Here is a 27,725-nt window from a genome sequence, read left to right on the forward strand (position 1 = left end):
CAGTCCATTTACCATTTACCATGACAACAATGCATGAACAATTCAAGCTGATGTAAGTGTATTAGCAGTTGATAATTACTAATGATGTGCCCCTCCAAATAAAGTGACAATGATGCATTTACAAATCATTAACTAATATAAACATAAATGGACTAGGAATGCCATCCTTGTATATTTGCACAGCCAATACAAAAACTGAAAATAAGGGAACTGAAGATTAATTTTTTTTATTTATACTTTGTTTTATTTAGATACATATTTGGACTGGAAAGGAACCTCAAATATATCTGGAAATAAACACATAAGTCAGTTTTACATCTAAAATATGGTGTTTCCTTCTCTCTAAATGAGAAATGCTGATAAGCTAATGCTAATCAATGCACATTTATACATTAAAATGACAAAAATACAGGAAATTACCTATAATTAACTATAATTAAATTGAACTGTCAGCACAACAGTAGGAAAATAACTAGCCTGCACTAGTTATTAAGTGAGCTATTAAATTCTCCACCATACAAACCCTTTGTGTTGGAAAATGTAAACTATATTATCAAGCAGCTCTAATCTGCTAAATGCAACTGTAAGGCATGAAGATATAAAGATTATATGAACATTAACATCATTAATTTATTTTTGGTTAAAACGACATTGAAACAACATGTATTATGAAAAGTGCTATACACATAAATTTGACTTCCTCAATCACCATAACACGCACACTGTTTTTACTATCTATATGAGGATTTATAGCATTTATTCTGATGTAATTTCAGTGAAAGCTGTAGTATTACTGTTAAAAAAATAATAGACTTTATAAGTAATCTCACTATTACAGATTTTTTTCTACAGATTCTTTCTACAATCTACATCTACAGTTTCACTGATGATCCAACAAAAGCATAAAACCCAGGATAGAGTGGTTGAGTGAATGTGGTCTGGACTGCGTGGATGAGGGTCATTGTGTCAGAGACGCTGTAGAAGGACAGAGTTCCTGCACTGTGATCCACATACACTCCTATTCTATGGCTGATGGACTCTACAGGGAGTTCAGTCTGTATGCTATCATGAATGAATAAGTATCTGGAGGGAGAGCAGATCAAACTCCAAGACTGATCATTACATCCAAACAAACACTCGTTACCCCATTCCTTCCTCCTGATGCTCTTATATGACACTGATATATCCACACCAAACATCCCACTCCACTCAATCTCCCAGTAACAGCGTCCACACACACTCTCTCTACACAACACCTGCTGATTATATCCATCAAATCTGTCTGGATGATCAGGATATGGTTGCTCTGTGAGAGTACCAGTAATCACTCTGTTCCTCTCAGAGAGACGAAGGTGTTCATTCACTGTGTTAGAATCCAGAGTAAGCTGAATGGAGTCTGATGGAGATAAAACACATGGCAATCAGAAATTCTGAATCTGTTGGATATATCAATACAGCTGAACTGAATGGTTTCCGTTCAGTGTACCAGGAGCTTACTAGAAACCTGGTGCAAATCACCATTACATTATTAATTCTGAAACTCTTTTATCATGTTTCTTTTACCATATACAGACAAAACATTAACATGAACACTCAAGTTCAAGTGTTCAAGGAAGTTTTTTTAGTGACTTACATTGTAGAAAGTCGTTCCTGGTCCTGGGAACTATGTTGGTGAATGGGACAGATGTAAATCAACAAATATGAAAAGTGTAATTACCATGTAAAGTGAAAATTATTGATGCATTCATTCATAAGGTATTTATAATATGGTGTTCTACATGTTATAAGATGATGGAGGAGTCATTTCTGAGAGTAGATGAATCTCTAGGACTTTACCTCTGTCAGAGATCTTCTTGAGCTCCTCTTTGCAGAAATCCTCCAGTTTGTCTTTCAGCTGAGAGACAGATACTCTCATGGCATCAAAAAAGGAGAGAGAACTGAAGGGATTGATGGGTACATCTGTAGTTTCAGGGGATGCTGAGAGAGACTGGAAACTCTACAAAAAACATAAATCCAAAACTGATAACTTTTCACATCAATGCACGTTGTAGAGTGAGCATATTTGCTTAGGAAAATCAGTTGAAAGGCTATGAGTATTACTTGTATAAACTATATAGTTTAAGTCAAATATTTGATAAAAAGGATCATGGAAAAACGGTTTAACTAATTTTACCAGAAAAGGGGCTTTTGTACTGGAGGAAACATTTCATAGCTCCTAGAACTCCTAGAACAGAAGCTTTTTGCAGTGTTCTCACCGCAGGAACTGGGAACGATATTTAGTTTTTGGAGCTCCTTTTGTGGGTATTAAACAGAGGTGGAAAGTAACGAATTACATTAACTTGCGTTACTGTAATTGCGTAGTTTTTTTGTGTACTTCTACTTTTTAAAGGAGTTTTTAAAATCTGTTACTTTACTTTTACTTAAGTATGATTTGTTTGAAGTATTGTACTTTGTTACATTTCAAATCATATCCGTTACTAAGTAAAAAAAATAAATTAAAAAAATCAAAAGAGGGAAGAAAAAAAATCGTGCCTGTAAACTATTCCACTGATCGATTGATGGGCGGGAGAACAAACGCGCTAAACTGACAAGAACAATGGAGACGGACAAAACAAATGAAGACCCAGCTGAAATCGATATGCCATCAACTTCTCATGAAGCAAACCTCTGGCCATATTTAAGCTACCACTTTGATGTCAAGTGCAAGAAAGGCAACAGCTTTATTATGCATTGTAAGCTGTGTTTGCCCAAGTCAACTGAACTGGCTGCTTTTTGAAACTGAAATTGTTTACCTGACTGAGTTATTGCACTGTTATGAGACCTGTTGTGAAGGCATTGAACATTCTTCAGTCTGAGACCAACACACACATGGGGTGGCTCCTGCCAGTGATCTTCCAGTTACAAGCTAAATTCAGTAGACTGAAGACGTCCTCCAAATTGCGTCTGCCCCTTATCAGAGCAGTTCAAGATGGTGTCCAAAAGTGCTTTGCTGGGATGATGCACGACCCAGAACTGATTGCTGCAGCAATCCTTCTACCAAAGTTCAATAACACCTGGACTGAGAGGACTGAAATCATAGAAGCAGGTATGATTTCATTTATATATATATATATATATATATATATATATATATATATATATCATCGTGTAATCAGTTAATTAGCAATCCCAGTTTTGTCTACTTTGTTACTACTCAATAATAGTGTTGTAGGTGTAGTAAAATGAACACCTTGACCAGATTGCAGAGGCAGCGATGGAGCAAGATGTGCAACATTCATCAGATGAAGAAGATTTCTTCTCCTCAATGAAGTCCAGAAGGTCACAAGGTACAGGGGAGCTAGATTGGTACCTTGCTTGTATCTCAAACAAAATGGATCTGTTGGACTAATTTCCACACATCAAAAACTCTACTAACTCTACTTAACTCTACTAACTTTGAAAACCAACTGCTACTTAAACTTAACAAAAAGTTAATAGAGTAAGGATGGACACACAAACTGTAAAGCCACGATCCCGAGGCCTTCCTCGAACTTTTTCAGAGAACTGCGGAGGCCTGCGGGTGGCCCCGTGCGCAGTGGCCGGTGCGCCTGATACCACTGCTGACGGGAGAAGCCCAGGCGGCTGCCCAACAACTGCCGGTGGCGAACCTCCTGGTCTATGAAGACCTCAAGAGGGCCATCATCCAGTGGGTCGGCCGGTCGCCGGAGCAACACCGCCAGCGTTTCCGCTCTCTGGACTGGGGCGAGGCTGGCCGGCCCTTCGCGATGGCCAAGCAGCTCCGGGACTCCTGCCGCAAGTGGCTACTGGCCGGCGGAAGCGACGTGGACCATATCATCGATCTGGTGGTACTGGAGCAGTTCATCACTCGGCTCCCCAAGAGAACAGCCGAGTGGGTCTAGTGCCACCGGCCCACGTCGCTGGAGACGGCCATCAACCTGGCGGAGGACCACATGGTGGCGTGCCCTGGGGTCGGCGAACCCACACTAACCTCTACCTCTCTCTCTCGCCCCTCTGTCTCTCTCTCTCGCCCTGTCCCTCTCCCTAGGTCCCACCCACCGGGCCCTCCTCGCATTCCCCCAGAGGCCGGGGCGGAATGGGCCCAGGGCAGTTCGGGAATTTGAGGGCCCCGCCCAGGGGGGCGAGGCTTATGGGGACGGGAGGGGATAATGCTTCCGGTTCTTCCCTCTCTCCACATCCATTTTCCAACCCACTCCCCGTCACTGGGGCGGCGGGTAGGCCTGGGCTGGCCTGTTGGCATTGCGGGGACCCGGATCATTTTGTGGACCGATGTCCGATGATGGACATCGGAACAATGATCCGGGTTCCGGACGTCCCGCAGGCCACCCCCGTCAAGCTGGAGAGTACCAAATTCCCGTGAGTATCAAGGGGGGTACATATCAGGCCTTGGTGGATTCAGGATGTAACCAAACCTCCATCCATCAAAGCCTGATGCAGCCGGGGGCATTGGATACAAGCCGCGTGGTTAAGGTGCAGTGTGTGCACGGGGATGTGGTGGAGTATTCGGTTGTCCCAATCACGATTCAGTTCAGGGGAGAAAAACATAATGTAGAGGTGGCGGTTAGTCCTCACCTCCGGCATCTGATAATCCTAGGGACGAATTGGCCCGCATTTGCGGTTTTATTGGGGTCGTTATGTGCGGATGTCGCCTGGGGAAAGAAGGCTAGGATAGGGACGGCGCGAGTGCAGCTTGGGGAGACTGAGACGGGACCACTGGAGGCGGCTTCAGAGGAACCGAGCGGGATCGAGAGACTGATTCTCTCGGACCGCGATGACTTTCCTCTGGAGCAGTCACAGGATGAGACCCTCAAAAATGCCTTCCAACAGGTCCGCTCTATCGACGGCCAGTCTCTTCAACCCGCCTTGCCCGTCACCTATCCCTATTTCGCCATACTAAAAGATCGGTTATATCGAGTGACCCAAGACACTCAGACAAAGGAAGATACAACCCAGTTATTAGTTCCTAAGAGCCGCCGGGAAATGCTTTTCCGGGCGGCTCACCTCAATCCGATGGCGGGCCACTTGGGACAGGCGGCCACACTGAATCGCCTCATGACCCGATTTCTTTGGCCAGGCATTCATGACAACGTGCGCAGGTGGTGCGCATCTTGTCCGGAATGCCAGTTGGTAAACCCACTGGCCGCTCCAAAAGCGCCATTGCGCCCCCTCCCATTAATGCAGGTCCCCTTCGAAAGAATTGGGATGGACCTCATTGGGCCATTAGAGCGATCCGCACGTGGACATCGTTTTGCGTTTGTCATCGTGGATTACGCAACACGATATTCAGAAGCAGTGGCCCTCCGCAACATTTCGGCGAAAAGTGTTGGGGACGCACTGTTTCGACTTATCTCCCGGGTGGGGGTTCCGAAAGAAATCCTCACTGACCAAGGCACGGCGTTTATGTCACGTACATTACGCGAACTGTACGGGTTACTGGGCATTAAATCCATTCGAACAAGCGTCTATCACCCACAAACGGATGGCTTGGTCGAACGGTTTAATCGCACGCTTAAAACCATGATCCGTAAGTTCGTACAGGAAGACGCCAAAAATTGGGACAAGTGGTTAGAACCCCTGTTATTCGCCGTGCAGGAGGTCCCACAAGCCTCCACGGGGTTTTCCCCCTTCGAGCTTCTCTACGGACGCCAGCCTCGGGGGGTGCTGGATGTCCTGCGAGAAACTTGGGAGGAGGGACCTTCTTTGGCGAAAAATGAAATTCAATATGTGCTGGACTTGCGAACAAAACTCCACACACTGGGGCGGCTATCCAGGGAGAATTTGTTGCAAGCCCAGGACCGCCAGAGCTGGTCGTATAACAGGGGAGCTAAACTACGCAAATTCACACCGGGAGAGAAAGTGCTTGTATTACTCCCCACGTTGAACTCAAAATTAATGTCTAAGTGGCAGGGGCCGTTTGAGGTCGCACGACAAGTCGGGGATCTCGATTATGAAGTGATACGGTCCGATAGGAACGGGGCTCGTCAAATTTATCACCTCAATCTCCTTAAAAAATGGAATGAGGTCGAATCAGTGTTGTTGGCAACAGTGATCGGGGGGGGGGGGGGGGGGGGGGGGGAGGATGATCTCGGGCCAGAGGCGAGCATCAAGGCACAATCAGTCGCGCTGGCCCCTGGTGGAGATCACCTCTCACCGTCCCAACTCGCTGATTTATCTAAGTTACAGGCTGAGTTTGCCGACGTGTTCTCGCCCCTACCGGGTCGTACTAACTTGATTCAGCACCATATTGAGACCGAGCCGGGCGTGGTAGTTCGCACCCGGCCGTATCGATTACCTGAACACAAGAAAAAGGTGGTTCAGGAAGAATTAGGTGCGATGCTCGACATGGGGGTAATAGAGGAGTCCAACAGTGACTGGGCGAGCCCGATAGTTTTGGTTCCTAAAACCGACGGCTCTGTCCGGTTCTGCGTGGACTATCGCAAGGTGAATGCTGTGTTGAAATTCGACGCGTATCCAATGCCACGGGTTGACGAGTTGCTTGATCGGCTGGGCACGGCTCGCTTTTATTCGACATTGGACTTAACAAAGGGCTATTGGCAGATCCCCTTGTCTCCATTGTCCAAAGAAAAGACAGCTTTCACCACGCTGTTTGGATTGCACCAATTTGTCACACTTCCATTTGGGTTGTTTGGGGCTCCCGCTACCTTTCAGCATCTCATGGACAGGATTTTGCGTCCCAATGCCGCATATGCTGCTGCCTACCTGGATGATATCGTGATCTACAGTAACGATTGGCAGCGGCATATGCAGCATGTCAGGGCGGTCCTGAGGTCGCTGAGGGGAGCGGGGCTCACGGCCAATCCGAAGAAGTGTGCAATTGGGCGGGTGGAAGTAAGGTATCTGGGCTTCCACTTGGGCCATGGGCAGGTGCGTCCCCAAATTGATAAGACTGCCGCAATTGCGACCTGTCCGCGACCCAAGACCAAAAAGGAGGTAAGGCAGTTCTTGGGGCTGGCGGGATATTTTGGCGGTTTATACCCAATTATTCGGACCTCACCAGCCCTCTGACTGACCTTACTAGAAAGGGGCTACCAGATACGATCCAGTGGACGGAGCCGTGCCAGCAGGCCTTCACCCGAGTTAAGGCTGCTCTGTGTGGCGGGCCGCTTTTACACTCCCCTGACTTTTCTCTCCCTTTTTTGTTGCAGACTGACGCGTCGGACAGAGGGTTGGGCGCAGTCCTGGCCCAGGAGGTGGAGGGGGGAGAGCGACCGGTGCTGTACATTAGCCGCAAGCTCTCCAAGAGAGAGGCTAAGGCCGGAGACACACTGCAAGCGTGGCGTTTCTGCTGCGTGTCAGCCGCGGGGCGGCTGCCTGGCGTTTTCTCTGTCTTTGCACACCAGAAGCGTGTCTGACGCGGTGCTGCTGCTGGTATTGATGTGCAGGGAAGCCCTATACTTCATGATAAATAAATATATTCTATTGATACAGCAAAGACAACGTCGGCAGTAGCCTATTGACCACATATCTATGGTATTTATTGACGGCAAAATAGGCTACAGAATATTTCGTTCTGTATTGACAGGTTTAATATTTCAAAATCGATAATTATGTTGTTTTTTATTATTACAAGTAAGGCCTATATCTGCATTTATGTTAACCTACAGACTTTCAAACATGAAAATGTCATGTATTAATATGTATTTGTGTCAAAATGGCATATAAGCCGTACGGCTCCCCGGCCTGAGTCGGGCGGTGGGGGTATGTGGCAAGGGGGGCGTGGTTCAGCGAGGTCTGCAGTGGGAGAGAGCCCCGACCCCTTGTCCTCTTCCTTCCACAATACGAACTTTGTTACAGTACCATGTTATTCATTTGGCATTTTGTTATCCAACAGGTAGGCCTGTTGCGATAGTCCATAAATCAATTAATCGCATGATTAAAAAAAATGAGCTCGATAATTTTTCTGGCCGCGATAATTGCCATTTGCATGCTTTTTTGTTTTCCTCGTCTCGCTCGTTGACTGCGCGCGCCTCGTCCATTTGGGGAGGTGTTTATACTCGACGCGCAGACCGGGTGCGGCGTGATGAGACGTCATTCTCGGCCAGCAGATTCGTCTGGAACTCATCGCTCTTCAGTTGCGGAGCCACACGCAAAGTTACAAAATTTGACCTGCACAACGCCAAGCGAAATGGGGTCTCGCGCACTCCGCGTCAACGTCATTTTTGCCGTGCGCACCCTCGCGCTCGAGCGGACGCATCGTGTATAAATGAGGCTTAAAGCTACACTGAAGTTTGATAAATGCAAGTTAATTCTTCAGTTCAATCTGTGTGCTAAAAAGGCACATAAGTTCCTGAAGAGATAGCAATACACCTTCTCCTTTTTTTGCCAAATAAATAAAAAGCATGTCATCAAGAGATGGCATGTCATCAAGAGACTAGCTTTCCTCAGAGATGGTCAAGTTCAGTTTGTGCATGATTAGGCTATGATATAACAATTTTGTTTAATACTGTATCCTAAATTGCTGATAATTAATTTATCATATGTATCATATAAGTACATTTCTGGATTTAAAAAAAACAGCAAGAACCATACAGAACAGAAAACCGTGACCCTAAAACCGATACTAACCGAACCTTGGGTTTTGTGAACCGTGCCACCCCTAATATGCACCTAAAAAACAATCATCCGTTGCAGTTTTCATCCATTTTATTTATTGTTTTTGGTACTTATTTAAATGCATTTTTAAACAGACTGAGAGTCCATACTTTTATTGTTTTTGGTTGTTTTGTTCATTTATTGTGTTTATTTAAAATGTTTTCCACTTTTAGTGTTAAATAGTCTTTAGAAATTAAAGTTTATTGATCTTTGAAAAGGTGTACCTGCATTTTATGCCATTATCATTATTTTAAATGAAAATGGTCTCAGAACGACAATATTATCGTTTATCGCAATTATTTTCTTGGCCAATTTATCGTCCCGCAAAATTTGTTATCGTGACAGGCCTACCAACAGGTCTGTTACTGACAATGGCACAGTTTTGTCCTTAAATCCTTGAAGATCCCTGACCCAATTTAGATTTAAAATGTAAGAAAAGAGATTTAAAGTTTAAGAAAAGGATGCTCAACTGAATCCACAGTTCGTGCCATATTCAATGGTTGTAGTATTGTTTTATGGGATGATCTGCACTAAAATGCACTCGCATCTTCCAAAATTGAAATGGTCTTTATTTTTTATTTTTGTTATTGCACTTTAAATTTTAAGGGTGTCTTTCAATTAAAAACAAATAGTTTGAGATTTATATTATCTTGTCTTTTTTGAACTACACTAGAATCCCCCATCCCAGCTGTTTAAAAAAAAAAAAAAATCAGTAACTTTTACTTTTTTTTAATTTTTACTTGAGTAGTATTGTATCAAAATTGTATTACTCTTTCCACCTCTGGAATTAAATTAGCTTCTACTTCAGAATAGGGTCTAATGCAGCACAATAGGAACTACCAGAACCAATGACACAAGTGTATGTTAATTGGCCAAACGGATATGAAACACCACCACCTCGCATTTTTAAAGTGCCCATGATGGATTTTTAAAAATGACCATTCATGTAGTGTGTAACACTACATGAGTCTTAAAGGTCCCATGGCATAAGTCTTAAGTCTTAAAGGTCCATAAGTCATAAGTCTTAAAGGTCCCATGGCATGAAATGTTCATTTTATGAGGTTTTTCAACATTAATATAGTTCCCCTAGCCTGCAAATTATCTTCAAGTGGCTAGAAATTTTGATCGGTTTGATCATTGATTCGTACTCGCACTGGGATAGATGTAAAAACAATCTCATTGATGTTACAGTTTGTAATCACTGATCTGTAAGAAGCATCCTGGTAGAGTTGAAGATATGGAAATGGCCATTTAGCTTCCGAAATACAAGCGCTGCATGTGGAGTAGACCAATCACAACAGATTTGGGCCATCTGTCCAATCAGAGCAGAGTAGGCTCGTGGAAAGGAGGGATTTAGAGACACTGATTAATCTATCGAGTTGTTTTAAAATCATTGAACATTGTGGGTATGTGCATTGTATATTATGAGGCAATAAAACTGTTTTTGACATGTAAACCTTTGATGCATGCAAACCTATAGTTAAAGACCTCTAAAACTAAATTTAACTTTAAAAAACTTTAAAATTGCATAATAGGGGCACTTTAAAAAGCTATGTACACATTTACCTACTCCACAAACATGGAAAATAGCTATGAACTAAAACCAGATCACAGCGCCCTCCGTCTTGCAGTTGTTGATGTTTGTAAATGCAGTGCTTAGTAGTTCACCCAAAAAAAAAAAAAAATGTTTATCTGCTTACTCCCAATGTAGATGTGTTTGCTACTTCAGTAAAACACAAATTAAGATTTTTAAATCCAACCGGTGCTCGTATAATGCATGTCAATGGGGTGTTTTTCTATGAGAACCACTATGAGTGTAAAAAAACACATACATACGAATCCATATTAAACCCTGCGGCTCGTGACGATACATTGACGTCTTCAGACAATTCATTCTCAGGGAACTGCCCTGGTGGCTAGTTCCTTGAGATTCTGCACTGCAGTGCGAAAGCCCCTAATGTACGATATTGGATTTTTTTTTGTGGTAAAGTTTAAATGTTAGTGAAATTTTTTAACTGTTGGTGGTGCTAGTTAGCCTAGAAATCTAGACGCACACTAGCGGCAGCAAATTTAATCTGCCCGCAAGTGTCGTCTAGGAACTCTCAATACCCTTCTGAGCTGTATTCCTCACAATCTGGACGGGCCAATCACATCGTGTATAGAGTCTGCGGGCGGGGCCATAATGACGACGGCCGAGTTGCGTTTGCGTGCTTCTAGTAAACACAGAAACTGGCGAATGGCGGCGGTCTTCCAAATCAGCTTTGACTGCGATTCTGGAAGACTTGGAGTTAAGCTTTTCTCTGAGAAAAGAACAAAGAAAGGCACTGAAGTCATTCTTAAAAAGGGAAGATGTGTTCAGAGTTTAGCCGACCGGATATGGTGAATGTTTAATCTATCAACAAGCTCCCCTTCACCTTCGTTGTTCTGGTTGGTGTAACGTTAGCGCTATCCTATCGCGTGCAGAGGGAGTTTGAAAGACAACCGTTTATCCCGCCCCTCGGATTGAGCCCTGTCTATGGTGAGTTTCCAGACCAAACATCTTGATGTGGGTCTGGCTTGTCAGGCTAGGTGCTAGTGACAAAATTCCTCACTACACTGCAATCAACTGCTCATTCTGCTCTCATGAAATGATCTTCTTCTTCTAGATCTGTTACCTGCAGGAAATGGATGTGATCCTGTGTGTGTGAAAGCTGCTCCAGCTCAGCGTCTCTCCTCCTCAGATCATTGATCTCCTGCTCCAGTTGCTCCAGTTGTCTTTCAACTCGACTCACTGCAGTCTTTTCCTGATCTCTGATTTGCTGTTTGGCCTCAGAACGGCTTCTCTTAATGAAGCGAATGAGCTCAGTGAAGATCCTCCCACTGTCCTCCACTGCTGTCTGTGCAGAGCGCTGTTAGGACACACATCACAATCACAAAGTGGGCTTCAGTGGGACAAAAAGATGAAAGTTCGGAGTCTTCTCAAACTTCTCCAGACTCACCTTATAATACTCCACAGCCTCTCTCAGCTGCTGAAGATCTTTCTCTCTCTGCTGGATTCTCTGCTGGAACGACCTCTGCGTCTCCTTCAGGCGGTTCTGGAGGACAAGCCAATAACACAAAATGTCACATAAAACTACCATCACTAATTTATCATGTGACCAAGATTGTGATTGAATATGAAGAATAAGTATCAGAATTATTTAATCAGTGCCTAGTTTTAAAGGGATACGGTGCATCCGAAAAGTATTCACGGTGCTTCACTTTTTCAACATTTTATGTTACAGCCTTATTCCACAATAGAATAAAATAATATTTTAAAAATAATAATTTTCCTAAAAATTCTACAAACAATGCCCCATAATGACAATGTGAAGGAAGTTTGTTTGAAATTTTTGCAAACAATTTTTTCTCGTGTTTTTGAAGCTTTGATTATGTTTACAGTGTGCAATATAACATGAGTTCATGTTTCTCGTGTAAAAAAAAACGTATTTTTTGATACGTAGGCTTTGAAAGGGAACTTCTATTAAATAAAATATCTCACTTGGCATTGAACTTTGAGCTTTATAATTTTACAGGCATTATTCATGCTCCAACAATCGCGAAGAACAGGACCTATAAAATAAATCAAGTACATAATTGTAATACGGTTCGTAGATGGGAAGGAAGGAGGCGGGAACCGGCGAACGTTTCACAAACTTTAATATACAAATAAATAAACAAAACGAAAGTAAAACCAAAACACAAAACAAAACTCAACATAAAATCCAGGCCTGGTCCTCTCTCCTCTTCCGCAGCCCTTGTTCCTCCTTTTATGCTCCCATCACATGGCCGCGAGACGAGACCGGTGTGCCACGCAGCTGGCACTCGTCAACATTTATCACCGGCCCGCTCTCGCGGTCCCTCGCCCCGCTGCCTGTCACACCACATATACATCAACCGCAAGGGAACCTATTCAATCAATGTACAAGTCATTTGCGATGCTTATAGTAAAATCACCCATGTCTTTGCGAATTATCCTGGCTCGAGCCACGACTCATTCATACTGGCAAACTCTACCATTCCTGCCATCTTCGAGGGGAATCCCCCGTTGGATGGGTGGCTGTTAGGGGACAACGGGTATCCATTAAAGACATGGCTGATGACACCATATTTGATGCCAGCAACAATTCGTGAAATGCAGTTTAATAGAAAACACACAAAAACACGCTGTGTAATTGAACGAACGTTCGGCATACTGAAAATGCGCTTCAGGTGTTTGGATAGATCAGGAGGCACTTTACAGTACAGTCCTCAAAAGGTTGTGTCATCATTTTTTGTGGCGTGTTGTGTTTTACACAACATTTACATAGATCAAGGTTGTGTTGTTGACATAGATGAGGAAATATTAGATGACTTAAAGCTACACTGTGATATTTTCCCCCATCTAGTGGTGAAACAGTATATGACCATCCAGTGAATAATAGTTTCTGTTCCTCTTAATTTCGATTTCGTTTCAACTCCTACGGTGGCCGATTTAGTCACGGCTTCCAGTTCGACCTCTTCGGTGAGTGCTGCAAGTGATGAGGTTACTTTTGAAAACTATTATAATTTGCAGTTATTTAATTTGCCAAATAATCTATGATCAAATTAATATATGTAAAATGAATAATAGTTTTACGTTTTCGTTATTTTTTACCATTTCATTGCTAACATCAGCTATCAGGTTCCAGACGAATGCAAGCTATTCTTAGTAAAGGAACTTTTTATCAGTGCTATCGTTATTCTTTATATTATATGACATCACTAGCGTAAGGCAAACAAATTATAATGCAATTCAAATATTAATCTCATGTTATCCGTCATAGAACACGGATTTAACGTTATGTTATAAGGTAAACAATACTTTTTCATCATTGACGCGAGGAAAACTATCCTAGACGTCCTAGTGTTATGCTCAGCACACCATGATATAATTACCCAAGCAACAATAAAACTTCCAATATACACAAATAGGCTGAATTAATATTACCTGTCGAGAAGAAAGTAGGCAACGTCGGCGTTCTTTTTAAAATCGTTGCTCCTCATGAGCTCTTTCCATCTTGGAAAGGCCACTCCAATATTTACTTTTGTCTTGTTGATATGCCCGTTGCGTTGCCGTCTTAATTCTCTTTTCTGCTTCCTTGGAGACTCTGTTACATATCCCGCAATGTTACTAGGTCCCCAACCCGGGTCGAATTCGGTAATCAATTCTGGGACGTGGTTGCTTTCACACAGAAGGCGACCCGGTCCGGGAATATTGCGGGTCCGACGTGCATTTAGAAAGGGGCTTAAGAGTGATCCTCCATCATCATATAGCAGCCTCAAGCAATCCTCCTATTCACATGCGACACGGTGCCATCGAGTGTAAAAACGCGAAAAGCGAAGCTTGAATTTACGGGTATGTCCCTCTTTGGCAAATGTACTTTCAAGATGGAGGAGCAACATGGCGACCGCCATCCGAACCCCTAACACTTATGCATTTTCAATGGTATATTATAAAATTACGAGAATGCATTATTACTTGAAAGAAGTAAATATACATTAATGAGCACATATATTTTTGAAAGAACTAAGTGATTTTAGCTAAGAATAAACTAAAAAAGTTACACAGTGTAGCTTTAAGGAGACGTGATGGTGAACTGCATGTGCCGATGCCACTTAACCCAAATGCCCCAGCAGCAGCACGGGAGAGGAGAGCTTATTTGACAGAAGAACTGCTGCATCGTCTATAGTGAGGTAAGCAAATTTATCTCGGCCTAATGTTATACTACATTGCAAAAATATAACCATACTCGTGATTCAGAGAGAACGAGTCCAAAACATTCAAAAGTATTTATTTGTGAAATTTCTTTGTATTTTGTCAAAAAGAAAAATAAATAGCAAACAGTAATTGATTTAAAAAAAAAAAATACAAATGGAAAATAAGGTTAAAAATATTTAAAAAGAAAAAGTTTATTTCTTTTTCCCTCCTCTGGTAGTTTTGCGACGCGCGCCACGGCGGGATTGGACACCTGAGGGACCGGGAATGGCATTGCGCGATGTGCGCCTGGTGGAACGGGTGGATGGAGATGGAGTGGGAGAAGGAGGAAGAGGCACAACAGGAGGTGGTGGTGCACTTGAAGGGCCACGCTCCATGGCTGCAGCAATCCTCTCCAGAATTGAGGAGATGCGCCCGAGAGGCCGCTGCAACATCGCCATCCGGTCAAGACGGCCATTCACACTTTGCCGCATCCCAGACAGCTCCCGATCCAGCATTTCAAATCCGGTTTGCAGGAGCTGCAGGAAGGGGTGGTCCTCCGGTCTAGCAATGCTGCCACGGCGTGTAGTGGGAAACTACAGCAACAAGTTTTGTTACTGAATGATTCAGCGTTTTGAATGAATCATTTGAATGAATGACTCAATGACTCACTTATGAAGACGATCACTTGCTGCCCCTATTGGCGGTTATGTTAAAAAGTATGTTTGCATGTTTTTATTTAGAACAACAATCTAATAGCATTATTTATTGCAGCTGTATTTTTTGCAGTTTAAATTATTTAATTTGATTGGTAACAGCCTATAGTGTCTGTACTATTATAACTGAATTTATTAATCAAATGCAAGAATTTAACATGAAAGATGATGCATACATTTAATAAGATTTTAAAAAATTGCCATTATAAAATTCTAATTCTAAATAATTATTATAAAAAAATAAGTTTAAAATGTTAACGCAATTCAAATATATTTATTTTATTGTCCTCTCACACATGGATCTACATTTTATTAATTAGCATCAAACAAATAAATATTATCCTTATTTTTAGTGAATAAAGATTACTTATCAAACAAAGAAATTGAAAAAAATATTTCATAACCACCAAATAGGTGGCGATGTGCACTATGTAGGTTATGTAACACATCATTAAACAAAAGAAGTAGAGAAAGTAGAATGGCATGCTCTTTCTTAGCGTCTGTTTCCATGGTGAATCATTGATTCGTTGTGAATGTCTTTTATGTTAACCAGAAACATACTCTCCCTGCGTCCCAATTCGCATACTATCAATACTAAATAGTACTCAAAAATAGAATTAGTATGTCCCAAATCGTAGTTTGTGGAAAAAAGTATTCCAAAGATACCCGGATGGTTTAATATTTCCGGTCCTAATTCGAAATGCGGATCGATGCGCACTCTAACGGCTGATGTTGCCCACAACCCATTGGGAGTTGGCCGAAGATTTGATTAGAACTAGAAATCACAAATCAAAAAACTTTAGTACAAAAAACTAAAAATCATTCAAAAGGATAAGATGCATATGATGAAGAGGCAAGGGTGTCGGCCCACTCCCCCCTTCAGCAGAAACCACAACGTGCTCTACACTTTCATTGGAATGTCATGCCGAATTTTGTAGGGCCAACATTTTCTTCTTTACCTGAGTTTATTTCGCATGTTAAAATGCACATAAAAAAAAGGGACGAAAAGTCACATGCCCTTTCAAGCAGTGTGGGAAAACATTTACTGTTAAGTCCACATTTACATCTCATTTGACATGAAAGCATAAAGAAAACATAGGCTGCTTAATTGACTCTGTTACAGCAACTCCTAAAGCCAGCTGCTCTCAGATTCAGGAGATTGATGTTCAGTCTGATTCACAGACTGATACTGGTGAAAACTATGAGGAACCAGATGTAAGCCCTGAAAATGTTGAGACTTTGTTTTTGAGGAATCTTGCTCTGTTCTATTTGAAATTGCAAGCCAAACTTTTGCTTCCAGCCTCAGTCATTCAAACAGTCATTGACATGCAGTCAATACATGACATCAATCAGTCCAATAGGCTTTTTAGACTTCAAGAAAAGTTAATCTCACTTGATGTTCCAGAGGCAATGATAAGAATGGTACTTGACGATCTTAAAGTTGAAGATCTTTTTACATCATGTAATAATCATACATTAAGATCAGATCAGCGAAGAAAAACATTTTCAAGAAAAGTTTTCATTATGTCGAGCCTGTGCCCATTTTTTTTAGAACAGAATGAGAGAAAAAGAGTGTTTTGCTCAGTATGTCAATGTAAAACAAACGATTAAGTCTCTTCTTCACTGCAAGTCTGTCAGGGAACAGTACAGTGATGTGCACAGTCATGTCCAGTTGAAGGACATTTTAAAGGATGTGTGGGATGGGGAAATGTCGTGTCCAGTTGAAGGACATTTTAAAGGATGAGTGGGATGGTGAAAACATAACTGCAAACTTGCATCACACTGATGAATCTGCATTAGGCTTGGTCCTTAGGTATTAAGATGCTTTTGAGGTTGTGAACCCTCTTGGGTCTGGGAAGAAAAAACATAAAATTCTAGCTATGTACCTCACATTAGCAGATAAATCTCCTCATAATAGATCAAGTACTGACCAAATGCAATTGGTGTTTCTCTGCAGGGAACAAGACTTTAAATACTTTGGTCAAGAATTGGTCATGAGGTACTTAGTCAATGACCTTAAAGACCTTGAAACTACAGGCATACATTTTCCAGACGGACTGAATGTTAAAGGAATCTTGCAGACATAGCTGGTGACAATTTAGGCTCACATAGCATTGGTGGGTTTCTGGAGAATTTCAGCGGTAGCAGATTCTTTTGTAGATATTGTGAAATGGACAAATATATTTTTCAGGAAAATCTACTTTCCAAAGCCACATTTCGTACAGTGGAGTCTTACAAAGATCATGTTAAGAACCTTGATGAGGGTTTGGTGCATAGTGGAGGCATCAAGTTTGACTCTTTGTTCAATGAGCTCTCCTCGTATCATGTCTCTCAGCCAGCGTTGCCCGTGCCTTGGACATGATTTGTTTAAAGGAGTCGTGTAGTATGAACTTGCTTTATGTATACATCTTGTAAAGGTTGACAGACAATTTACTTACCTGGAATTGAATCAAAGGATCTAGGTTTTTAGGGAATGACAACAGTGACAGACTGTGTGGGATTAACCCAGGAAGTGAGTGGTCATGCTGTACAGAACTGGTGCTTTTTGAGGATGCTACCAATGTTAATTGGTTACAAAATTGAATCCCCTGGTGAGAATGAAGTTTGGCAACTCATTTTACTGTTAAGGGAAATTCAGCAATATCCAGTGGTCAGATATGGTTTTTGAGAGTCTTGATTGATGAGTACCTATATTTTAGTAAACACATTTTTCCTACTTACTCTCTCAGACCCAAACATCATTGCCTTAGCCACTACCCTGAACTCATTATTCATTTTGGACCACTCATCTGTTTATGGACATTATCATTTGAAAGTAAGCACATGTATTTCAAACAGTGTGTAAGAAAATTACATAACTTTAAAAATCTGTGCTTTACTCTTGCAGAAAGACATCAGCTACTGCAGGTATTTCTTTGTGCTGGTGAGCTCTTCCCTCCTGCTATTGTAGCAGAAAAGGCAACAGAGTTTGTGGTGAGTGGCTACAATGATGTCATAAGAGAATCTGTATCTAGATATGATTTTCAGCCTGAAAATACTTTGGTTTCTCAGGAGGCAACTGTGAAAGGCAGATACCTTCCAGGTCCCATGGCAGCTCATGCCTGCAGACATTCAGTCTGCTATCTCATCTGGCAAGAGACCTTTACCACCAGAAAGAAGACAGATGGTCAGGGTTCTTGCAGATGCGATGAGAAAATGTCTGCCAACCCCAACACGTGCAGAGTGCATTACAATTTGTAAAGCTATTGTACATCAGTATCCCCAGAGCTTTGCTCTGCTCAGCTTCATGATGGCCGAATTGTTGGGGAAGGTTACAGCTCCCTCGTGTCACAGATCAAGACAAGGATCGAAAACCTCAGTCGGACCACCAGCTTCAGAGAGCACCGGTCATGTGTCAGTGGTGTTAAAAGAGGACCCACTGACACATATGGTTGCACACGGTACCAGCCTGATCTTCCTCAAGAGGAAACTGATAACTCCATTGAGAGTAAATATCAGAAGCTGCAGGATCTCTACCGCCGTGAAGGAGCAAAGGGAGGCGAAAAGGCGGAAGTAGAACAACTGATGGCGACAACTTTCTGCCTGCAACAAAGCCAAATAAATAGTGTGCCAGCACCTTCTGTTTCTGGCATAATGGAAAAGTGGCCATACCTGTTTTTTCAGAAAGGACATTTTGAGCTTCTTACTGACATCAACGTGCTGCGGGCACTCAAGATTTCTTTGGAGGAGTGTGGAAGAAGCATTGTAGAATTTTTTTAAAGGAAGCCTACCAACTCTGAAGTAAAATCAATCATTTCCAAAGATGAGGCCAGTGATTCTTCTCACCTATTGGTTCAACTCCTAATGGCTCACTTCACAGAAAAGCAGGAAGGACTGATTCTACGAAAAAATGTACGTTTTTCTTTGTGTTTGTCTTTCCTTGTGGTTGTTAGTTCGTAAAACAAAGTTCTTGTTCGTAGACAAGAACAAGGTTTGATGTTGTTATCCTGTACTTACAGTCAGGTTGTTACAAATCAATATAATTTTTTCCCCTTATGGGTCAGAAATGTCACTTACAGTTCAAAGACATTGTTAGGTTATGAAAGAATTTTCTCACTGCCTTTTCTACACTTTCCAGAGAGTTTATAGTATAAGAATTGTTCTATGCATTCCTTTATGGTGTAGGTGAAAATCCAGGGCAATGGATGAAACGATGGATGATCAGTCTGGAAGGCCGCATAATCTGCGAGGGTGTGCAGCAATCTTTTCTCACTGGACTTCCTGCATTGTTCTCTCTATATTACATCTTTAATTTGCAGTACCAGGAAGAGGCAGCATCCACACTGGAATTCCTTCAAAGGTAAATTTGCACTCATATTATTTATTATTAATTAATATGTTAGTATTTTGGTGACTTAAAGGAATAGTTCACCCAACAATGAAATTTATCATCTCATGATTTACTCACCCTCAAGCCAACCTAGGGGAATATAACAATTTTCTTTCAGCCAAACAAAATCTGAGTTGTTTTAAATAAGATCATGGGTTCTTCCAGCATTGTAAGGGCATTACATTTTGTCCAAGTTTTGGAAGCCCACACTCCCAGCATGCACCTCTCAGAGAGAGAGAGAGAGAGAGAGAGAGAGAGAGAGAGAGAGAGAGAGAGAGAGAGAGAGAGAGAGAGAGAGAGAGAGAGAGAGAGAGAGAGCAGTTGCGCACTGTAAGTATCTAATCATGCCTTTCTCATGCTTCATATGTAAATAATCCACTCCAAACCACAAAGAATATTATACTTTATGCCATTGTTGTACTTTAATATTATACTTTATGCCACAGATGTAGCCTGTAGGTACATCTGATCTATTAATAGTAATATTAGTAATATTTGATCTATTTGTGCATATTTACCATTTCAAAATTCTATTTAAAGGTTGGAACAAACATCATTCAGTATTTAGAGGAGGAGGAGCAACAGAGGTCATTCCCTCAGGTCCTGCAGCTTGGAGATAAAGTCAACTGCTCACAAGCTTTCGTCATTGTGGGAGGAGTGGCACTAGAGCAAGACAGCCTTTTACAAGCTGTAGATACATGCTTTAAATTATTTTATGTTTTAGACATTGAGCATCCCAAGCCTGCTGCTGCTGTTTGGCAATTTCAACAACACTCAATATATAATAATAATAAATAAATTATAAATTATAATACTAGGTTGGTTGTCTAGTAACTAGCAACATTTTGGCCAAATGACCCAACAAATTAGTTATTTTGTAACCCAATTTATTTGGTAAAACTTTCTACCCAATGTATTGGGTTAAAATAACCCAACAATAGGTCGGTGCTATAGTAACCCACCATTGGGTTATCTGTTGGGTCATTTTTAACCCAACTTTTTAAAGTGAGTATATATGTTAAGATTGGTCTGACAAACCAAATTGAAATGTACAAACATTGGATGTAGATTTAAGTATATCTAACAAGGACAAAGAAGACGAATATGAGAACAATTTCTGGGTTGAGGATGTCTACATTCCAAAAATAACTTGTAGTAGTATTATGCATTGATATACTCTACATAGTTGTGACAATAACCTACAAGGCTAAGGCAATTGTATGTTCATGCTTACAACAATGTTCTAGTATTAAAGGGAGCAAAACAAATCTTTTACTCTTTTTGGAAAAAGAAAAAGAACGAAGAGGAAAAATACACCTAAAAAAGAAAGAAAAATGTCTGAAAAGAGATGTTTGGTTCTGATGCTTATCCAGAGTGTGGTTGCGTAATCTGGTCTTTGGCAATGAAGCGTGAGTGACTTAATGTAAGTCATAAGGTAGGATAACTAAGGAAGCTAGATTTTGAAGCTACACGTCTGGAAGAAAGATACAAAATTGGGGCTCAGGTAAGCCCCAGAGAGGGGACTGTAGAAGATTTTATTATTGAAATTAATGTAAAATAACCTGTATATAAGACACTATTAGATATCAGATGTGTGCTGAGGTTGCGTTTGCCCTGTATTAAATGTGTGTGGACGTTAACAACATGCTTCAAAATAACATGCAGAAGATGCATGATCGACAGGAAAAGAACTTGGAATATGGTGACGTGAGCCAGGAAACCAACTGGAAAACTAGCTGAAGGTTGTTACCATTTTGGGAAAGCAGCTATGTATATATGCTAGGTAGACCAGAAGACTGGAGTTGTCTCCTGCAGAAGACAACTCGGCTTTGTTGATGTGAATAAAGCCTTTCTGAAATCAAATGATCTTTGGGAAATGATTTTCGCAAGAAGAACATTTCCAACACCTACTACTGATTTATTCGTCCAAAATTTGACAAATTCTGCGACATTCTGCATTATACAGTTAATAAAAATTTTTATGAATGGATTCTGCAATTCCCTCCACATTTTCTGCATCACAGAAATCATAAGTTCAATATCATCGCAGTAAATTAGGACCCTAAGACTTTCTGCTCCAATTTAAGAAATTTTTGAGGCCTTCAAATGTGGCAGATCAAAAATCACATTTGATAACATCGGACCTAATTCGTTAATGCATGTCACATGACTAAACAGGTTTCCATATTTGATTTGAGTCACTGATCAATTATTTGATTTAAGAGTGGCTTACATTTTGGTCTGTTCAACATGTAAAATTGTCCTCTTGATTTAAATGCTCTGTTTGAAGGTGCATGTCTTCTGTGAGACTATAGTGTAAATAAATGCCCACTGCTGTGACTGGCTGTCATCTTGCATATGAAATATTATATATGGAACTCTCATTTTTAGTACGCTTTTACTACTACAGCTGTCGAGATCTGAAATTGTGAAAAGTGTTGGTTATAGCATTATATTTAAATTACTCATGTCAGATGAAAGGTTGCATTATTTTATAATGTGACAATTCCAAATGAGACATTTTCTGAGCTTGTATTAAATAAAAGCTGTTTTTGGACAAGGGTGTTTTGAGTTTTTACAGTACAATAACCTCTTACATGTCAAAAGTAATTTAATTTTGATTGATTTCTCAATTCATGCTTTAAAGGAAGGCCCCGTTCACACTGCAGGCAAAAGTGGCCCAAATCTGATTTTTTTGGGGGTTGAGTGACCAGGTCAGACTTCTTCAGAGGTAGTGTGAACACTCAAATCTAGCCCAGATCTGATCTTTTCAAATCAGATTTAGACCACATAAATATGTGGTCCTGAATCAGACCCAGATCTGATTTTTTTCCAATGTGGCCGCAGTGTGAACAACCAAGGCGGATTTGATGTGACTTTTACGTCAATATACGTCGACATTTGTCACAATTATGTGCCGGTGAGTTAGCCCTAGACACAACAGACACAGACAGTAATTTTAAAAACGTGACTAGATATGGAGAACAGCGATGGAGCGAGTCAATGTAGGGAGAGTGGGATGTTAGACCTAATTAGTATATGGGGAGATTCATATTCATAGCTTCATAGCTTCAATTCAAGCTATGCTAGAAGGATCCTACAGTAACCGCTCCGTTTTTGAAAAAATAGCACACGAAATGGAAGAACGGGGACATACAAAAACGTGGCTTCAATGCCAAAGGAAGGTAACAAAAGGCCAAAATAACCAATTTTGCTCTCTTTCTTTTCTTTCTTCTCCTCTTCAGCACATGCTCATTAATGTTATGGCTTCCATTACACAAACATTTTTAAATAAAAGCGAAAATGCTTACTTCCTCCATAACCTCCCATACTTTAGTGTAGCAGCGCGCTGCGTCTGATGTCATTGATATTGTTCTTTTGCACATGCGTATTAGTTTGAAACCTCAAAAAGTTCACACTGGAATCAGATATAGGCCACATTTTAAAAGGTAATGTGAACAGCTAAACAAAAAATTGGATCTGAGCAAAAAATCAGAATTGAGCATTAAAGGGATACTTCACCGTTTTTTCATATTAAACTATGTTATTCCCTTAACTAAGATGAGTTGATACATACCTCTGTCGTCTGAGTGCGTGCACTTAATCTCTCTGACGCGGGGTGACATTCTGATAGCATTTAGCTTAGCACACTAATCACAGTTCATTCCTATGGAACCAAACAGAGATCAAGTTAGAAGCAACCAATCAACTCCACGTTTCCCCTATTTAAATACAGTTACACGAATAGTTGGACGATCAAGTATGGTGACACAAAATAATACGTGGCGCTTTTTTAACCGAGTTAAAAAGGAGAACTATAATGTATGGCGGAATAGCACTTCTGAGAGTACTTCAACTCGGCGCAGTAAAAAGTCCCGGCCGAAACATCCTCCCTCACATCTCCCCCTCCCTCTCTCATTTCCGTAAATAGAACCAACGTGACCTGCACGCCTGCATCAGTAGTAGTTTGAGCAGAGTTGACGAAGTACCAGTTTGTAGGAAGATAGTTTGAACAATCATGGGTATAATGTGCGTCGTAAAGGGTTGTGAGAACAAGGCGAAGGTATTTAGTGCCGTCATGTTTCACCGATTTCGGCGGAAAGCTTGGTTAGCTGCTTTGAACATGATGCAACAACATCGCTGGAGATTCTGAAGAAATGGCGTGTTTGCTCCGAGCATTTCACATATTACCAGATTGACATTAAAGCTTATAGTGTAAGGGGAGTTTTTATGTTTATTTTCTCACTGCGGTTGCAGGTTTCTATATTGAGAGGTTCATCTAATAAAATCTGTTTGTTTGTTTTTATGATGTTCTCGTGAATGTTCCATCTGTAATATTAAACGTTGCTATGTTAAAGTATACTAATATTGGCTTTTGTCTTTTACTTAAGATCACTTGGAAAGCTGACACAGTGCCTGTTGATTTGGTGACACGTTATAACGTTACACTACGGGCTTAGGCTTATACTTCATTTTTATTTCTGAGCTCACTTCTCAAGTACATCAAACAGTCAAAAACTCTGTATTGCCTGTCTCACAAGCGCACTGATTTCGCAGCAAAGTTACTTGTGTTTACTAGGTTAAACACCACAAAAGTTTGATAAGCTAAGGTTACTGCCACCTGCACTTCAGGACAACCAAATACCATGCAAACGGACACTTACAGTGTTAGGTGATGATCCACTTTGTTGTGTTCTTGCTTTGATTATTGTCGGTGTGGCAGAATCCTTTAGGCGTAATCCTGTGGAGGTATAGTCCGCCTGTGTGACATGCTCGGAGCAAACACGCCATTTCTTCAGAATCTCCAGCGATGTTGTTGCATCATGTTCAAAGCAGCTAACCAAGCTTTCCGCCGAAATCGGTGAAACATGACGGCACTAAATACCTTCGCCTTGTTCTCACAACCCTTTACGACGCACATTATACCCATGATTGTTCAAACTATCTTCCTACAAACTGGTACTTCGTCAACTCTGCTCAAACTACTACTGATGCAGGCGTGCAGGTCACGTTGGTTCTATTTACGGAAATGAGAAAGGGAGGGGGAGATGTAAGGGAGGATGTTTCGGCCGGGACTTTTTACTGCGCCGAGTTGAAGTACTCTCAGAAGTGCTATTCCGCCATACATTATAGTTCTCCTTTTTAACTCGGTTAAAAAAGCGCCACGTATTATTTTGTGTCACCATACTTGATCGTCCAACTATTCGTGTAACTGTATTTAAATAGGGGAAACGTGGAGTTGATTGGTTGCTTCTAACTTGATCTCTGTTTGGTTCCATAGGAATGAACTGTGATTAGTGTGCTAAGCTAAATGCTATCAGAATGTCACCCCGCGTCAGAGAGATTAAGTGCACGCACTCAGACGACAGAGGTATGTATCAACTCATCTTAGTTAAGGGAATAACATAGTTTAATATGAAAAAACGGTGAAGTATCCCTTTAAGACTTGCGGTGTGAATGGGGCCGAAGTGTGTGTAAGATTGTGGCCAAAACTGGTACTGCAATCACTATCCCCTCTCCCCCTCCTCCCTGACTCGAGGTTGCCAGATAGGCTAAAGGATGATTGGTAGATAGGTGGATCCAGCAGGAACTCATGTCAGATGAAACGTTGCATTATTTTATAATGTGACAATTCCAAATGAAACATTTTCTGAGCTTGTATTAAATAAAAGCTGATTTTGGACAAGGGTGTTTTGAGTTTTTACAGCTGTGGTAGTTGTTGCAGCTGTGGTAACTAGAGCAGAGCTGGCAACCCGGATGCCGAAACACTACTGACCTTGTGATTGGTAGATAGGTGGAGGGTGGAGCTTCAGGCCAAAAAACAACATGTAAACATCAACCCTCATTTATCAAAAGTGCATACACCAAATTTCCAGCGTACACCCAAACCCACGGTGACTAGATTTATCAATACGGACGTTGGTGTACGGCACGCTCAAATCCTACGCCAGCTCAGGAGGTGGTGTACGCACGTTTGAGTTAGTGGGAAAATTCGCAGAAAAACAATTCCTAACACCACAAAACGCACTGACAAGGTATGCTATATTACCCACTGTTAAAAACCTCAACAACAACATTCAGTGTTTATTTTTGTGCAACATGAACGTCAATGTTTAATTTGTGTGACTTTACCAAAGCGTTTGATTTGTAGGCATAGTAGTCGTGAGCCTGTGCGCTTTATCTGACTTTTCAGGCCCGTCTGCTGCGCACGGACTGGGGCTAAAATAATTCAGACTGACAAAATAATAAAAATTACCTTCTTCTTTTAAATAATAATAAAATCAATAAAAACGACATTCTTCTTCTAAATAACAAGCATCATTAAGAATAATAATAATAAGAATAAGAATCTTACAAATTGTCATGTAATTATTAATGCAAATGAATGGTACTCCACATCATCATCACTGTCGTACACCCCAATACATGTGCCGTGATACGAAATTAAATGCTAATTGTTTCAAAACGTGCTGTAAAATAATGCATTGTGATGGTAATTTATCATCCAAACAGCTAGGCCTATTTAAACTGCTGGAGTGCGCTTCTCAACCCCCACATTATTAAGAGTAATTTGGGTCCATATTTTGTTTTTGTGGGTGCCTTTATTCCCAACTCCCAAATAAAACAATTTCGCTTTTTTCCACTTCCCTGGTAATTGTCTCGATGGGCGCGTCTCAATCATCTCACTAGTTCAGTAGTCAGGGCACTGATCAGGGAGTCAGCCCGTTGACTTATGTCCTAATCAGTGCCCTGACTAGTGAACTAGTGAGATGATTGAGCGCGCCCGATCTCCACATCGGAGAAGTTTCGCTTCTTTGCCGTCTTCTGTTTGTCCATGGCGTAAAATGAGGGCGTGGGAGAGGCGGAGACTTGAATATAAAGGGGCGTGTTATTCTAATGACGATCGTTTTCAGCCGTGGGATTTATCAAGGGCAAGTATTGCGTACACCTGGATTGCAGAGGTGCGCACAGTTTCATAAATCAGGCGGTGAGAGGAGTGTAAGCATAATCATACGCCAACATATACGCCCGTTTCTAAGCAAGATTGATAAATGAGGGCCATTTTGTATACTAGAGTCGGTGGGCAGGGCTTTACATAATGACGACTGAGTTGCACTTGCGTGCTTCTAGTAAACACAGAAACTGGCGAACGGTGGTCTTTTGAATCAGCTTTGACCACGACTCTGGAAGACTTGGATTTGAGATTTTCTCTGATAAAAGAACAAAGAACGGCACTGCAGTCATTCTTAAGAAGGGAAGATGTGTTGAGTTTTGCCGACCGGATACAGCGAATCTTTCAACTAGCTCTGGTTGGTTGTAGCTCTATCCAATTGCGTGCACGCCGTGCAGAGGGAGTTTGAAAGACAACCGTTTATCCTGCCCCTCAGATTGAGCCCTGTCAATGATGAGTTTCCAAACCAAACATCTTGATGTGGGTCTGGCTTTTCAGGCTAGTTGTCAGTGATATAAGTATTTGAAATTAACATTATTTCTTAACTTCTAGTGACATATCAGGGCAATTTTATGATTAATTGAAATATATTTTTTACATACAGTTCCTTTAATTTCATACCTGTTTTTCTGTCCTCTTTGCTGCAGCTGATACAGTGTCATGGTTTTTATGTTCATCCATTGTACACATTACACATATACACGTCTGGTCAGTGCGGCAGAAAACCTCAAGGAGCTTGTCATGTTTCTGGCAGATCATCTCCTGCAGTCGTCCAGTGGCATCAGTCAGATTGTGTCTCTTTCCTTTAAACCAGCTCTCATGTTGTTCAAGGTGAATTTGACAGTAAGAGTTCAGACATGCCAGACAGGACTTGACAGCTTTGTGTTTTCCTCCAGTACAGACGTCACACTGCACATCTCCAGCTCCAGCGTAATAGTCAGCAGGAAGTTTAGTCTTTTTTAGTTTCTCCACCATTTCAGTCAAAATGGTGTTTTTACCTAAAGCAGGTCTTAGACTGAAGGTCTGTCTGCACTGAGGGCAACTGTAGACTCTCTTCTGATCCTCCTGATCCCAGCAGCCTGTAATACAGCCATTACAGTAACTGTGTCCACACGGAATGGCCACTGGATCCTTCAGTAGATCCAGACACACTGGACAGATTAAATCATCTTGAGAAAATCTAGCTTCTGCCATTTTACTGCTTGAATACAGAGAGACAAACAAACAAAAGATCAACTACACTTAAGTTTCTATTTCCCTGAACTCTGGAATTTCCATTTCCTGATTTTGTGTTTGAGTGACGTGTGTAAAAAGTCCACTAAA

General features: G+C 41.3%; 1 protein-coding gene across 1 annotated transcript; it reads right to left on the reverse strand.

The window, feature by feature from the left end:
- Positions 1 to 495: 495 nt before the first annotated feature.
- Positions 496 to 27,672, reverse strand: LOC137049689 (tripartite motif-containing protein 16-like). The gene is made up of 6 exons (XM_067428298.1): positions 27,024 to 27,672; positions 11,610 to 11,705; positions 11,286 to 11,519; positions 1,837 to 1,996; positions 1,634 to 1,663; positions 496 to 1,396 (listed from the first exon to the last, which is right to left on the reverse strand). The coding sequence occupies exons 1-6, from the start codon at positions 27,594 to 27,596 to the stop codon at positions 873 to 875; spliced, it is 1,617 nt and encodes a 538-aa protein (XP_067284399.1). The 5' UTR covers positions 27,597 to 27,672; the 3' UTR covers positions 496 to 872.
- Positions 27,673 to 27,725: the final 53 nt, after the last annotated feature.

This window comes from Pseudorasbora parva, chromosome 20 (genome assembly GCF_024679245.1).
Source record: "Pseudorasbora parva isolate DD20220531a chromosome 20, ASM2467924v1, whole genome shotgun sequence".
In the NCBI taxonomy this organism is placed as follows: Eukaryota; Metazoa; Chordata; class Actinopteri; order Cypriniformes; family Gobionidae; genus Pseudorasbora; species Pseudorasbora parva.